General features: G+C 43.6%; 1 protein-coding gene across 5 annotated transcripts in view; it reads right to left on the bottom strand.

Annotated features, from left to right (window-relative positions):
- Positions 1–16,717, bottom strand: part of ALKBH3 (alkB homolog 3, alpha-ketoglutaratedependent dioxygenase) — a 40,852-nt gene extending 24,135 nt beyond the window's left edge. The window contains exons 1-8 of one of the 5 annotated variants that reach the window (XM_019551989.1): positions 16,695–16,714; positions 15,871–16,038; positions 15,587–15,709; positions 10,163–10,275; positions 9,251–9,285; positions 5,690–5,737; positions 3,503–3,606; positions 1,520–1,608 (exon numbers count right to left, since the gene is read on the bottom strand). In XM_019551989.1, the coding sequence (XP_019407534.1) occupies positions 1,520–1,608; positions 3,503–3,606; positions 5,690–5,737; positions 9,251–9,285; positions 10,163–10,275; positions 15,587–15,665 (468 nt within the window). In that variant the 5' untranslated portion in view covers positions 15,666–15,709; positions 15,871–16,038; positions 16,695–16,714. Of the gene's footprint in view, positions 1–1,519; positions 1,609–3,502; positions 3,607–5,689; positions 5,738–9,250; positions 9,286–10,162; positions 10,276–15,586; positions 15,710–15,870; positions 16,182–16,694 lie in introns of those variants that run through there. The other 4 variants (XM_019551991.1, XM_019551992.1, XM_019551988.1 and 1 more) reach the window with 4 other exon arrangements.
- Between the last annotated feature and the right edge of the window lie 134 nt (positions 16,718–16,851).

Genomic DNA, 16,851 nt, shown 5'->3' with positions numbered 1-16,851 from the left:
AGGTCCTTAGGTGTGGCAAACCTGGACTCTAAACAACACTTCCTAAGCAACCTTGATCTTAGGGCTACTTTTTGTTACTCTGCCAGTTGGGTATTACTAAAATGATGTGGGCTTTACACCACCTGGTGGGGAGTAATGCTGGAAAAATAACCTGTGCAAAACAGGTACAGAAAAGGAGGGTGTCATTTTGTCAGTCCTGAAGATGTATAGCCTCCATTTGTTCAGGGAACAGGAACAGCAAAAATAGTGGCAGGACAAATTTCCTCTCACATGTCCCCACTAATATACTTCATCTTGAGCAAGAAGGGACAAGTGTCTATCATCTTTGTCTATGTGATAATTTCAATCCCTGTCTCTCTTTGGTAAGAACAGGGGCTCAGTGAGTGCAAACTGTGCTCTAGACTGTGACTACCAACTTCTTTCATATACCATAGAGCAAAACTAAGCAGCAATAGCTTTATCAGGGATGGGTTCAAACCACTGCTGAATGGCACTATATGGTATTGTCACTCAGCCTCCACCCACACTTTCTAGAAAAATTAGTTTACTAACACGCATATGGGCTGCATGTTTTTCTGCTGTAAATGATGTATGCTTCACAAGACTATTAATGTGACCGCAAAATCCTCACATCTCAGATTGCTTATTCAAATATTCTGGGCAAAAAACATTTCCTTCAAACTCTGCTATGCTCCAAGGCATCTTTCCTTGGCAGCAATTATGATATCTGAGACTGCAACACGCTCTCTCTCACAGAACCCTGCTCTCACTAGTTACTCTTAATTTATGGTTAGGACATCGCAGTCTACTGCCATGGAAATTCCAAACAAAGCAACATCTAGAGACAGGCTAAGGAGACGACAGGTTGGAAGCCAGAGAGAGTGACTGAGCATGAACAAAAAGTCAACAAGTCAATTAGAAAGGCTTCTGACTCTCCCAAAACAGCAAGATGGCGTGGGAAATTATATAGTACAATCTGGTGTAATTGAGTAGGCAAGTCACATGCTAATCTCATTGCACTTGCAAACAGGATGAGGATATACCCAAATTCAGCTGCAGAAATGTTTATTTTAAATGTTTATGAAAGGGAGCTTATCCATTTTCATTATCCATATTCGTGTATCTTTACAGTCATTAGTTCTGCCTCACAACAACCATATGATGCTATGAAGTTGCATAATAACCATCATAAAAATGGATAAAAAGATGGATAAAACCAAGCGCACAGAGGTTAAAAGATGTGCCCAAAGCCATACGGTCTCTCCACAGCAGAACTAGGGGATAGACCTCAGGACTGATGACTCCCAGACCCTTCCTTCTAACTATTAGTTTATACTCCTCTGAATGCTTTTTTTATAGGGCTGAATATATTCAGGAATAATACTTCCTTTGTGGAGTTTTAGGCATGGCATTGGCCTCCTCTGGTGATCATAAATCAGATCACCAAGAAAATGTTTGTCAGCAGGACTTTTTAAAAGCTTTTTTGCTGGTAATAAGTCACAAGTGAATTAATACGTACATGAGGATTTGGGTTCATCGTTAATCTGGAGTAAGTGTAAGGAAGCTCCCCATACCAAGATGTAAGCCTGGGCTCCTCAAAAGACAGGTCTAGATAAAGAAAAATTGGAAGATTTCACAACTCTAATATTAAGCAGGCAGGGATGTGAAAGTACAGACTTGTGAAGAAGTTTCTTGCAGGTGACAGTCAAAAAAACAATAACTCATTCACAATTAAAAAGTGAAGCCTAACAAACCACTTCAAATCTACAAAGAACAGCCACTGGAACAAGGATAACAAGACCTACTCTTACATTTCTGAATGGGATCCAAACCTTAGGCCCTGGCAGGAGTCATATTTATGGCATGATTAACATGTTGATCATGCCATAAATTGTAACATGCTACATGTGTAAGCAATTTATGACCTGAACATTTGATGTGAAACATTGTTGTGGCTGGTTTGTACTACACTTTAATTTGAATGTGTACCATGAAGCTGCCAGAACAGAAGCCTAAAATAGGGGAGCTGCTCCCCGAGCTATGGTTCTGCACACCCACATGCAGCCACACATGTTGAAAAGGTGCGCCATGCAGCCCAGCACTGTGGAACTGCTTCCCGAATGTCAGGCTTGCCAGCAAGCATTTTAAAAGTCCAGGCATCAAGGTCTGCGTCTCCAAGCCATGGCTCCTCTGCACAGTCAGATGTGCAATGGAATCTGAGGAACTTTATCCCAGATGCCAAAAACAGCATGCCCTGCCATGCCACACATGCACAGCAGGTCATGCAATGTGTGGGATCCAAGGTAAAATTTCTCAGATCTCAACTAAATTAATGTATTCCTAGACCCTTATAGATATATTGAGTTTCTCAGCCTAATATCTGACCCCAGCAGGCCAACCTATTGTGACAGCCTCAGTGGTGAGGCCAACATGGACTCTCAGTTGCAGTTCTGGGTTGTTTTGCTTTCATACACTGCTGCTTAATATACCAGCATCAGTTTTAGGGAAGAGTGATATGGTAGCAGGAAGAGTAAGACAGTTTAAGGTATGCAGCCAGGCCAGATTAGTACATCTCTGGTAATGGTGTACTTTTGAAGCACGGTAAAAACACTTTCAGACTGAGGCAGAATTAGCCCAATGGCTATTTCCTGGATTTCACAGGCATCACTTTCCAATCTGCATTCGCTCTTGCAGCTCAATAAAGGCAAAATTTGAGCAGGTTTGGACGAAGCATTTGACAGCACTAAGAACAGGGTTCTCTGTGCCTCTTCTATACCAGCTAGATCATCTTAATAATCTGATGACCAGCACTAAGGAACAGAGGCTATGAAATAACATGGGTGCCCCTTAGTGAACAAAACTGGAACAACAGGTGCTTCATCTGCTTACTGCAAGCTCAGCTGTGCCTTGGATTAAATAAAATGTTGAGAATGACTTTTATATAAAAACCACAATCAAAACACTTGAGAAAATGATTAGTTTAGCAGAAGAAGAAACCTGAATAAGAAAAGACAAGGGAGAAGAGAAATTTGCTGAGAATCTATGTAAGTGAGAGAGATGATGCAGTGGTTAGAGGGAAACTATTATAGGAGGGCAGGATATGGAAAGAATGAGGTTCTGGCAACATCAGTCAAGAGACTGAAGGGACCAAACAGAGATGAATGTTAGGAGGCAGAGTGAAATTTAGGAGGCAGGAGGAAGATAACTATAGATGTAATGGTGTTTGTGTGGGGGGGCAGATTCAAATTCACAAAGGATTTTAAAAAATAGAGGACATTTTTTCCCTTTCTTTTAGGACTTGGAGCACTGCTTGTAAGTAAGGAAAATAAGTTATGCTTCATTAGATATCTGAAATTGGGCAGCATTATTCTAGACACGAATCTGAAAAACTGAAATGGGGCAGGGAAGAAGTGGGAAGAATTAATCCCAATGAAAAGCAAACACAAGGACTGTGACACAGCAGGAGTGAAGACAGAGATATTAAGAACCATGGCACACTTACCCTGTCTAATATGAGTTCTTTGCCCCCACGGTATCTCTTGAAGGAGCTGCTCAAACATCCAATCTGCTTCTTTGGAGTCAATAAATCCAGGAATCAAATTAATGCTAGTACAGAATAGTTACAGATTAAAGAGAGAAAGAAAGCAACATACACTGTTCCTAGACTTAGATTTGGTGAAATCCTCCAATATCAAGGGTTATTAGTGCAGTTGTCAGCAGATAATGTGGGACTGCATTTAAATGCAGTTATACTTCTTGAAAAAATAGGCCAAGATTTCCAAAAGTGACCAGTGATTTTGGGTGCTTCTGCTTCTGGCCAGCGAATGGGACAGAAAGCACCCTTTACTTAGAGGCAGTTACAAAATTAGCAGCTTTTGGTTATAAAGTGTATTGAAGAAGTAACATTTTAGGCTTTGATCCAACAAAGCAGTTAAATCAAAGGGCTCTTTGTGTGCTTAAAACAAAGCATATACATAATACTTTTGATGAATGAGGGCTTATCCCTCGCTTGTGTTTCCAGTATTTTCAAGCAAGTTAAACATATTTAGCCTCTTTTCTTTTGACTGTATAATACAGCAAAGTCTATGGATGAAGCATGGACAAATTCTCCCACAGAAAAGCACCAGTTTGGAGAAAAGAGTCTGGCTTCCCTATTAGGTCACAAGAGGCACAGCAGGATAGGTCTACACTCAGGGCAGTGCTGGTGAAAGATAGCGTGGTCAGCTGCCGCCACAGTAGTGGCTATTTTTGTGTGCTCTGCCACAAAGGTGCCACCTAGGACTGTTGCCCCAGTTGTTCCCACTTAGTTATACGGTGGGGTAGTAAATCAAGTTGGGTCACAACTTGGACTGCGGCTGGACAAGGAGAAAAAGTTAAGCAGAATTAGACCTATAATGTTCAGACAAAAGAAGAAAGCAGTTATCTTTACTCTCTCCCAGAAAATAACTCATGCAATAAATGAGAATCAGTAACAGCACAGCTGGTTCAACAAAAGATGTCATCCTGAGAAATCCTTGCCGCTCACATAATTTCTGGACCTTCATGGTTACAACATCCCTCTCACATATTCAGTAAAGGCACAAAGCATTACTGTCCTGTTGTTCCCAAATCTCTATCTAATGAGAAAAGGACAAATCTCAAGACATTCTTTGTAAATTACGCAGAAACGGTTTTTAAAGACAGGGGTGTTTTAGGAATAACCTTTATGAAGCATTCACTTAGGATAGAGGTGCTTAACCTCTGGCCCATTGAGCTGTCATCTGGCCTGTAGGGCTGCCTACAGGATCACAAAAATGGCAGCAGGGGAGTGGTGGCAGTGTTAATTGATGCTCTCCTGCTGCCAAGTTTCTAAACCAGTGAGGAGCTGGGTGGGCCAGCTGGATGTGTGCACATGGGGTTACACATGTGGATCAACCCCACACAGGTGAAAGGGGCGGTTATCTAGCCATCGACTAACCCCATGCCACTCATCCAGACTTCAGGGCTGGAAGTCTGGGCACCATGGACTTAGCTAAAAGGGAGAGGAAATGCCTGAAAAAGCTTTACTACTCTCTGGAACAGTCAAGATGGCCTCAGCTTAACTGGTTTTCTCCAGCTGAAGATAGCACGTATCCTGGACCGCAATGCTACCAGCTGGCCTTTTCTAGTCAGGAAATGCTCCTGGCCAGCATTTAGACTAAATTAGACTTTCTTACTGGCAGACTGATGTATTCTTTCATGGTCTACATTAGATAAATCAGGTCAGAAGGAAGTGCTACCTCAGTAATGGGAAGATGCCATGCACCACTGGGAATTCTGTTCCAAGGAACAGCCCAACTGTGGCGATTCCAAGATCATGCAGGGATTAATGTAGTTAAAAAGTGGCTGCCCACCATGAGGGTCACTTTTCTACTGCAGGGGACAACATTAGAAGCAGTATGCGCAGTTCATCTGTATAGGTTCACTTTTACTTGCAGCAGCAACAGAACCTTAACGTCTTTCCAGCTGCCCAGAATTAACCACATCACTGCTGCTTGAGGCATTAGCAGGCACATTTCCCTCCCCAAGCCAACTTACATAAAGTATGCATTAGAGGCAAAATATCTGCACCAGAACCAAAATCCCAAATGACCATGGTTTTCAGAAAACTGACTGCCACTGCATTACTCTGCAGCAACCAAAGCAATGGAAAAAAATCTAACTCACTTACCGAGATGCTCCTGTTGGTGATGTGCTGATTTCATAGAGGCCCTGTTTGCTGAGGACACAGACAACAAATAACTATAAGGTGAATAAAATACAACTAATGATACAAATGTATGCCTAGGTATGCCTAGGTATCATTTAGAATCATATGCAAGCTTAGGTTAGGGACAGTAGTCTAAGGACCATGCAATAACTATACTGACCAGGACGAAGCAGAATGTCAGAGATGTCTCTGAAGTAGTCTGTTGCCTGACCTAATAAACTCATAGTTTCATAGTTTCTAGGGTCGGAAGGGCCTGAGTAGATCATCTAGTCCGACCCCCTGCCATGGCAGGAAAGAGTACTGGGGTCAAACGAGCCCAGCAAAGTGTTCATCTAACCTCCTCTTAAAAACCCCTAAGGAAGGAGCCTGCACCACTTCTCTTGGAAGTTGGTTCCAGATCCTAGCGGCTCTGACCGTGAAGAAGTGCCTCCTAACTCAAACCTCAGCTGGTCTAATCACATTGCCTGTGAAATATTCCCTACTGGCCTAATGCTCCACATAAGGCTCATGGGCTCCAGAGACAGTAACAGGGGTCCCATATTTCTTCCAACTACATACAGGTTTCCCTCAATTTATGTGGTACATACATTCCCAGAGAACGGTGCATAAATTGAATTCACATAAAGTGAACCCACTTTACAATGCAACAAATAGGGATAGGTTCCCATGGTGGTGAGGGATGGAGGCTGGGACTAGGGAAGGGGCGGGGGGAGGGCTGCTGCTCCTGGGGCTACACAAGGCAGCAAAGCAGAGGGAACAGAGCGACACTCACCCCAGCCCCAGCTGCAGTGGCCCCAGGAGCGACCGATGCCACCTGCCTGTAGCTACTGGGTTGCACTGTGCCCTGGTAAAGGCAGCTGGTGTTGGCTGCTCCCAGGGCCACTCCAGCATGGAGTGGGGTGAGTGCAGACAAGCAGAGCGCTGGGCAAGGGGGTGTGGGGCGGGACATGGACGACAGGTGTAGCACAGTGCAGCACAACAGCTGCAGGCATCTGACGCTGGCCACTCCCAGGGCTGCTGCAGCCAGAGCTGGGGTGAGTGGAGCCACAGCCCTTTCCCCTCCCCCCACAGACTTACCTGCTTGGGCGAGGGGGCGGGCATCTATGCTGATTGCATAAGAGTGAATTTACCTTGTATGTAATGAATTATAGGCCTAAATATGCTCATCGCATAAGAGCAAATTTGCATATAAAGAACATGCATAAATCAAGGGAAACCTGTACTAGAGTCATATATAGCCTGATTTTGTCAGAAAAAGATCAGAAGGCTGCCACCCTCATTTTAGCTAGCACAGCAAAATAAATACCATGTTAGAGAAAGTGCTCCATGCCGCATATCTGAAAACAATATTTAACTGCCACAGGTGGTATACAGGATAAAATATGCTCTATCAGTTGCCAGGTGCATGGCTGAGAAATACTAGTATTTGCCTTTCAAAGATTTGCCGGAGCTTGTCTCTTGACTGCTACCTTTGTTTCCTACATTTGCTCTGAACCACATGCTGTCTCATCCGCCTAGAACAGCCTCTTAGCGCAGCGACACCTACCAGCCCTCCTCCCTGAACCCACCTCCACTGCAAGACATTCCTTCCATTTTTAATTTTGTATCCACATTCTCCAGTAGTGATGTTTTATATTGTATCTGCTAATGCCTTTCCTACTAAGTAAAAGTGATATTCTAGAACACCTGCTATCCAAGAATCAGAATATTTAAAAATAATTAATTAAGCTTCCTTTGAGGTAGATATCATCATCCTCATTTTAGAAAGAAGAGAATGAAGCAAAGAGAACTGAGGACACTTGCCCAAAGCTAAAGAGTGAGTTAACAATAGAACATAGAATAGAATCTAACTCTCTTGACTCCCAGGTCTTTTATTTGTCAACTAGCTCATGCTCTGGTTTTCAAATGTAAACTTTTCAGGACAGGGGCTTTTATGTGTGTTGCACAATTACTGCACAGAGAGGATGGTCTATAAGCCTGCCTATACCATAGTGAAAAAAGAAACGTTGTAGGAAATGAGTGCTGAATGTTGCATTCGGAACATGTTTTAGAGGCCTGACAAAGTAACCCTGTAAGATCTGTGCAGCACTGCAGCCTGTGAGCTATTAACGCACTTTTTCAAATGCTGTATGTACAAATGCTCTGAATACAGCTGTATCCCCGCTTTATGATGTTATTGTCCCTGCTCTGAAATAGAAACTGAGAAGCTTTGATAAACAGACTGAAAATATCTCATTTTACTGCAGCTTCCATAAGTGCCTCCGGTGAAACACTACTTAGTAAATTCCCAAAGCAATGATTTTGCAGCAAACTTGGACAGAAAACTGTCTGCACATTAAGTGGAATTATTTTCCCAACCACACCTAGGAACATAAGGTCACCTGTGTACCCTGGGCTGTGATCTCCAATTCACAAATTCTTATTCTAGTATTGTCCTTAAAGCGCAGAGAAAATACTCTCCAATCAGGAAATTGAAACATTTTGTAAGAAATATGGAACAACTGCCAATATTTTACAAATTGAATCTGAAACTTATTTCTGGGGAACTGAGCATTAAGGATATTCTTTCAGTATAGTCAGACATGAAACAAATCTGTGGAGAACACGGTCAAATACATATAGGTCTAAGTATACCAGGAAACAAATCTGTCTCATATTTTAAGGTGATCAATGTTCCAAAGCAGATAAACACCCAACTTCATTATCAGTCAGCAATATTCACTAACAGTTATAGCAGTTCTTCAGCCCTCATTGTAGATGGTGTTTGACTTGGTACCCCTGATACTTGACTTATATGTAGGGTTACTTGATTTCTGACTGCCATTGCAGCTGCTCTAATATCAAGAAATCTCGGATTTCGACTGGCAATTTCTGGTATAGTTTATACCAGGAATTATTCCTGATAAAATGTTAATCAAAGGAGAGTTGACAATAAACATATGGCAACGTAAATTTATTAAATTTATGACTAGTCATCTCATCCTTATCACCAACATTAACAATCTGACCAATGCATTAATCGGGCTGCTGGTCTAGCTCTCGCTCTGAACGAAAGGCAGAGCATCTGGAGATACCACATCTGAATTGGAATTATAACCTTCCAGTGGAAGTCTCCAAATACACCCAGCTTAAGAGCAGGTATTGCAATGTTGTTCTGTGTCTGTGCTTCAGGCTTGTAACAACAAAAGAATAAAGAGGGTGGAATATAGTTCCGTGTGCAACTTTATCATCAATGTGCATCTCTAAAGGCACCAAGTATAACTTCTCTCACAACTTAACCTCACAAAACCCAGCTATTCTTTCTTCCTCGTTATATGAACATAGTAAAACAAATGTAACTCCCTTTAACTCTACCACACAGAATATCGGTGAGGCTCAAAGCTCAAGAAATTGGATGTCATATTTTGTACCGAAAATTCTACCCACAGTTACAATGAAGAACATCCTTCAACTCTGTCTTACCACAGGCCATTGAAGGAGAATCCACCACAATGAAGATAGTGAAGCCAGTATTATACTCACTCTATCACTCGAGTTTCTGGAGCTTTGCGTTGCATCTGAAAGACAGCAAGAAGACCACTTCTAAATATAAAAAAACCTGACAGGTTAATTCTCAGCTAAGTGGTGATGATGTTGATACCTATGCTTTTAGAACGGCCTGGATCTTACTCCTGCTACCAGTCCCTCAGTACTGAAATACCACTCAGAGTGAATCTGTTTTATCTTCAGCGTTGCACTAAAACAGGGAGAAGGGAATGACTGGGGCCTAGAGCAGAAATCATCAGCCAGCTGTCCTGATAATCAGTGCAGTTTTCCCAGCAAGGCTTGCTTCCTTTCCTCTGTCTCTCATGTAGTCGTCACTTTTTGGAAAACACCCAGCACAGTGTATCATTCTATATATGTAGTCCCATAAACAGCACACTGGTACTGTTATGAGGAAAAACTCCCATGGAATCATAGTGTCTCTGAAGAATTCCCAGTCTGGAACTGATCCACCAAGCTCTAATACTAAGGAGTGCAAGGATACACAAGGAACTCGCTTCCTGCTTCTGTGAGCACCTTACTCTTTGGTCTGCCAAGGGATTAAAGAACAAAGGTTGCAACTTGGATCCTAAGTTTCTCCCTCAAAAGTTCAGCAGCTGCTTTTCCTGCCAATGTAGTGTCCCTAACCAAGGGAGTGAAAAGCAGAATTCAAATCCTTTCTGAGACTTTTGCTTTTGGGTGGGGGGGGAGAACCAAAATCAAAGTGTTTAGAACCCATGAAGCCTTCAGTAAGCCACAGGTACAATACATCTGCAAAGTCTCAAAAACTTGGGATGAGCTATTTTATTTTTGGCCTACCACCTATAAGCGGAACTACTTCTTAAAGCACAGTCTTTCTTTGGCACATCAATACATCATAAGATGCTACTGAAAACTTATCTAAAAACTTACCTTTGTTGATTCTTTAAATATGTACGGTTTTTCAAGCGGAAGCTGCTCTCTTCTCACCCAGGCCTGCCCAGTGCCCACAGTAACATTGTTCCTGGCCAGAGAAGCCTCTGAAGCTGAAGCAAAGAAAGAAACAGAAACAGGATCAAACCAACTGCAAAGTCAAATAAAGTAGGTAAAATGTTAGGGATAACATCATTGTTCAGTTTTAGGGAGGAGTCAGATTTGTGTTTAATGTTTTTTAAAGGCATCTGGGACCCTGGGACAGGCACTGTTTGCTTTGTTCTTAATTTATAAACTGAATAAAAGTGGTCTTAATACAAACCCTAAATGCAGACATTTTAGATCATAGAAGACTGCTTTATATTTTGCTATATTAAGTTGAAGACAGTAGATTTACCCATTAAAGACTGCAGCCCACAGTGACGTAAAAAACTTAAGAGGCGTGACTTTAGAGCGTGCCATGCTTCTGTTCAAATGGCATTCATAAAGTATGTGTATTAAATACAGCAGTTCTATAGTAATAAGTCATGCGTGCAATGCTAAGCATATCAAAGTTAGGAAATGAAAGAAATCAAGGGCCTGTGCCATGTTAATTCAGACCCCTCCTGCACCCACATTATGAAACGGACTCGCATACTATCTTTACCCAAAGAGACTCCTGCCTCCCAAAATGTACAATATGGTGCTCAGGGAACAGACTCATGTTCTTTATCTTCCTGGCTCACTGCATGGTCTGATGCCTTGTTTACTAGGCACCATCCAAAGTTTATACTGAATACTAAAGTGTTAACCTTCTTGTGGGCTTTCATACAACATTTGTTACCAAGCATCTAAGTCCTTCACAGACATTAATGAAACCATCTTAGCAACACTACATGAGGTCAGACGCTATTATCCCAATTTTACAGATGGAGATCTAAAACAGAGAAAGCCCAAAATTAATAAATATGTCCACTAAGTTTTTGATGCTTAGCTTGAGATATGTGGGCTGAATTTTCAAAGTAGTACGTATTGTTATAATACTTTATACATTCAAACTACAACTTCTATTGACTTCACCTGTAGTTGGGTGTGCTCATTAACTTTGCAAATGAGACCTCAGCTTCCCTAAATTAATCACTCATATTACAAACAACACTATGGCAACTTGTGAAAGTTAAAAGGTTTGAGTAACACCACACAGAAACATTGTGGCAGGAATAGGATACAGTTTTCCAGGGCACTTTTCAACAGTCTTAATCATAAAACCCTCTTTCTTCTTCTAGCCTCCTCCCTTATTCACTACACATCTTCCAAATTCTGCAGTGTGTAAGGCAAGGGTCTTATGGACAAAAGCTAATGTACAGTATATAACCCTGATGTAGATGTAATAGATTTCACAGACATTAGGGCTGGAAGGGACCTCGTGTAAGATCATCAAGGCCAGTTCCTTGCCCAAGGGGCAGGAAGTCAGCTAGGGTCAAAGGATCCCAGCAAGATAAGCGCATCCAAATGTTTCCTGAAAGTGTCCAGAGTAGGTGCTTGCACCACCTCTGGGGGGAGTCTGTTCCAGGCCTTGGGGGCTTGGACAGTAAAGAAATTTTTCCTCATGTCCAGCATAAAACAGTCTTGCAGGAGTTTGTGACCACTGGACCTTGTCATCCCCTGGGGTATTCTGGTGAACAGGTGTTCCCCCAGATCCTGATGCACACCCCTTAATGTACTTATAGGCTGCCACCATGTCACCCTTAAGCCTGTCCTTCTCCAGGCTGAAGAGTACCATAACTTGCAGCCTGTCTTCATAAGGGCTGTTCTCTTGCCCTCTGATAATGCGTGTGGCTCTCCTCTGGACTTTCAGCTTTTCCATGTCCTTCCTAAATTGTGGAGTCCAGAATTGGATGCAGTACTTCAGCTGCAGCCTCACCAAGGCTGAGTACAGCGGGAGGATGACACCCTGGGTCTTCCTTGAGATGTATTGTTAAAGGCATGTAGCTACAAAGCAGTTTCATCTCATACACTAAATGGTGGGGGAGGGGGCAGAGGATCCTTTGGAAAAACAGTGTGTGTTCAAGTAATTAAAGACTGTATCAAATGTATACACATACACAGTGAATTAAAGTTGCCTAGATAATGTAAGTTCTGTCATTTACTAACAGCTGTATGCTTGACTTTGCAGTTGTAATTTTTTTTTTGCGTAGTTTGTGCATATGTCATTTCTTAGGCTTAAATAAAAAGAACTGAACTGAAAGCACCCAGAAATTCAAGCATGTAGAAATGTAAGATTTCTTTTTGTGAAAATTTCATATATTATAAATGCTAAGGAGGGAAAATACCTATTTATAGGCTGTGCAAAATTTTGGCAGCCATTTCATTTTGGAGGTGTTTTGGGCTGTTCTGGTGCCCGAAACAGCGAATCTGAATTGAAATAGAAAGCTCCGAAACAGCTCTGAAATGAATAAGAAGGCTCTGAAACATTTCAGAAATGTTTCTGAGAATTTTGGAGTTTTGGAACTGGGCTTGCAGGGAAATAAAAACTAAGAGGGAGGGGGAAAAAGCAGGAAGAAGGGCTGTTCTGATATTGACATCTAGCTCCTGGTTCAATTCCCTAGCTCTCTGATCGCTTCCCTCAGCTCTTCCCAGGAGGTGCAGGCCCCCGATCTGCGCATGGGGTTTCAGCAGGCTGCCATTGCAGGTTGGGACCAGTGGCAGCCAATTGGCGCAACCTGCACTGGGAAGACTGCAGTGCTGCTGCTGGCCCCAGCTTGCAGTGACAGCCTGCTGAAACCCAGTGCACAGATCTGGGGACCCGTGCTCCCCAGGATCAGAGAGCCCTCCCACGAAACCTGGCTCCGCAGGGAGCAGAAATTTGCACCAGGGTCTCCTTGCTGCTGCTCCCTGCCCGTGCAGCCCCATGTAGCCAGGGCAGTGCAGGGCGGGCAGTGGCGGTGAGGAGACCCCCAGTGCGGATCTCTGCTCCCTGTGGAGCCGAGGCACGTGGCAGGGACCAGCAGGCTTGCTCACTGCTCTGTGCTGCTTCCCTGCCCTGCAACCTGGCATGACAGGGATTAGAGATCTGTGCGAAGGTCTCCTTGTCTCCATGGACAGCAGCGACCCTCCCCCTCCCCCGGACAAGCCACCCACAGTCCTGTCCTGCTCCTCGCTGGGGCCCTGCAGCCTCAGCTGGGTAGGGCTGTGCAAAGCTTTCCTTGCGGCCCGTTCAAAACAGATTCAGAGGTGCTTCAGGCTTAAAAAAAAATGGGGTTGAAATGAAACAGGACAGCGATCTAAAACACTGAAACGAATCACCATCCTCCAAAACAGCCAAATCCGAAACCGAATTGAAACACAGCTGTTTCGCACAGCCCTACCTATTTACACTAAAGAGTAGTGCTGATACAAAAACAAATGGTTATATACTGGCCACTAATACCTTTTGTCCAGATATTGAAGGGCTTCTTGTCATTCAAGTGAGGTTCTAGAACAGCCTTACAAACTCACTCAACTAGTTTTAAGACAGAGCTGGAAGAGTTTCTGATTGTAATTATGTGATGTGGTTGCCTGAAATAGGAGACTAGACCCAGTGAGCTAGGAGGTCCCTTTCAGACTCATGTGCAGATACTGATCCTTTCCATCCATACTGGTTATCAAGCAAGGTTAAAATGTAAAAATCTGACATCCTCAGCACAGTCTACTATGGTTTAAGCCAAAGGAGTAGTAAGCTGTTATCCTTGATGTGATCTGCCTAGATGGCAAACAACTTACACTGACAGCAGCTTACACAAACATAGAACAGAAATACTGAGAATCAGGCATCCTCTGTTCCACTGCTGGCCCTCTGCTCCTTTCTAGCATGAGCTGTCAGGTACATGAGCTAGCAGGTTCAGAGAGCAGTCCAATACAAATTTGGCTCATCCACTATGAAACATAAGATGATTCCAGAAGATTCAACTGTACCATTTTTGATTCTTTGGTGGTTCTACCCACCAGCTCCCGCACACTCTCTTTCAGTTATTCCATCATGAATCTGAGGAACTCTGTTCGGCTGCTTCCCAGTACAGGGTTCTGAGGACTGTCTTGATAATAAAGGTTGGCACGAACATTATCAGCAGTAGTCAGTAAAAGGCTCACTAGGTTTCCTTCTCCTGGGCCAAAGGATACTTTGCTGTTGCTGCAGAATTATCCTTGCTATTATGGAGCTCTATACATTTGAATAAGGAAGATGAACGGAGCCTAGAAGCATACTGAAATGACCAGAGATTTTAGGAGCAAGCCTCTCACATATGCAAACAGACATCTTCCCCAGGCTTCTAGCTCTGCAAATCTCCTTGACTTTAAGGGGGCAGCAAAAAGGACACTTCTCTGACTATAGCACTGTCATGCATCAAATTCCTACATTTCTTCCCAATGTACAGAGGAGCAAGCTCCTCAAACAGATAGGATAGTTTAACATTAGTAAAATTAGCCATTTTCCCTATGCTCTTCCTCAGAAAAGACTGAACTATATTTACGGAAAAGATTTTTTTTAAAGCTGCCTGAAGTTCAAACAAACTTTCACTCTGAAAGATTAAAGGTTGGCAAAGCTATAAGCAAAGGAAAAAACAAAACAAAAAATAAAACACCCAGAACACCCAAAGCATTGGGCTACCTTAACTATAGGTGTTGCTACCTGCTCTACCTCTAATGCATTTTAGTTATGTAAGCATAATTATTTTTTTAAAGGCAGCTCAATTCAGCTTAACTGCAGTATCCAGTTCTCAGAGAAACCACAACTTTGCTCAGTATTCCAGTGGAGATAAGAGAATCACAGGATGCATTATCACACTAAATTAGCCCTTGACTTGGGATAAGAATTTAACACTCTTTTACGGCACTCTTCTACCACTCAACAAACTTGGTATACGCTTGCTCCACAGAACAACTATCTTGCCCTAAATCTTTTGCCTAAATTATTCCTTAATAATAATCCCATGAAAAGACCAGGACTGCTGCATAACAAATGTACCAAGGTAAAAATCAAACACTGCTAACACTATGAAGCTTGATCCAAACCTGTTACACTCATCTCAGTCACCTCAGATGCCCATATATAAACTGGGTAACCATCAGTGACATACACTGTATACACACAGCGCCTTCTTGCCAAGTACTTCACAGTGGTTTGCATCCACTGACTCAGCCTAAGACACAGGACTCAGTATTCATTTTAACATGTGAAGAAATACAATCCAGAGAAGGAATAGCTACAGGGAGAATTAATTGCAGAACCAGAAAAAGAAACCAGCTGTTTTGATTTATAGTCCCTGCTTCAGCAAACAGGTAACACCCCTTCTCATACATGTACAAAGAGAATGGCACTATAAGACGAGGAACACATTAAATCAGCCTAAAACACAGGAGAAGAGTTCAATGTAGCCAGAAGCAAAATAAAGAGTGCTCAGATCTTACTTGCATGGGAGGCTGCTCTGCTCTTCACAGGACCTGCCCAACCGCCCTGTACTCTGGCTCTCCGTCTTTTATCATCCATGATTTTCACTCTTCAGTCTCTTGGACTAGTCCAAGTCTTACCTGCTATGTTAAACACAAGAAACAAGTTGGTTGGGCAATTTCAATCCAAGTGGTAAAGTGGCAGTGGTACATGGAAACACTTGCATGCGATGGGTGTGCACCGCACGTGAAGGGTGGATCAGTACCATCCCCTCCATCCCTAAGGGAACAGGTGGGTGCCATACCAGGATTCAGGGCTCAACTGAACCACATCTGTCCCTGCAAAGCCTTGTTCCAGTTCCTTAGACCACTCCACCCTGCTCCTCTTCACTCGATCCTTCCCTTATGGCCCTCCCTAGGGCGTGCTTTCTGACCCAGCCACCTCTGCAGGGACAAAACCAGCAGGCCCCACCCTGCAAGAGGAAGGAAAGGTCTGACAAATGACACAGGTTGTGGCTCCCTGAAAAGCTCATGCCTAATTTGGCGAGTCTGCGAACAGACCACGAGGCTAGGAACCAATGCTGCATGTGTCTCAGGACAACCTGGGCCCACATTTGTCTTATAACAAAACATCCCAGGATTGGTGTGTGCACACACCTCCCTTTCCATTAGGCTTGAGCGCACAGCACACGCCAACTGCAGATGCTTCCTTAGCCCGATGAAGGGTATTTATTCCCAAAAGCTTGCTACGAATTGGTCTAACTATTTGAGTTGGTTTAATAAAAGATATCAGGTTTGCCCAAAGAGCCTTGCCTGACTATGTCCTTAGACCAACAGGGCTACATCCTCCACCCCGGGCCGCTTTTCCAGCAGGACTCAACAAGGCAACCCCAGGACATCCATTCAGATGCCTTTTGAGATGTCCCAGGATAAACAGGCTGAAGAGAGATGCCCAGCTTGTTTCAGATGTGAAGGCTTTGGCTCGCAGCAAGCCTCAGGCCTGGCAGACGAACGCGCCGATCCTCCCACGCGAAGGACCTGCGAAGTAGCCCGGCCACCTGCCCTTCAAGCCTCCTGCGTTCACAGCCTGTCCCGCACTTGCTCGGTGCAAGCGAGATCTCAGACTAACCAGCCCCGGATTAACCCGCTCCTCTGCTGCTGGGGCCGGCAGCGAGAGGGTGTTCCCCAATCCCAATCGATCCGCCGCGGGACACTGCTGTCTCCCGGGACGCCTGTTCCCAGCCCGGGCCCGCCCCAACCCCCGAGAGTGCCCGAGCAGGAGAGGC

The sequence above is a fragment of the Crocodylus porosus genome, unplaced genomic scaffold, assembly GCF_001723895.1.
Source record: "Crocodylus porosus isolate Cpor-Errol unplaced genomic scaffold, CroPor_comp1, whole genome shotgun sequence".
NCBI lineage: Eukaryota > Metazoa > Chordata > Crocodylia > Crocodylidae > Crocodylus > Crocodylus porosus.
The sequence above is the reverse complement of the archived record's forward strand: the minus strand, read 5'-3'. Positions and strand labels throughout refer to the sequence as shown.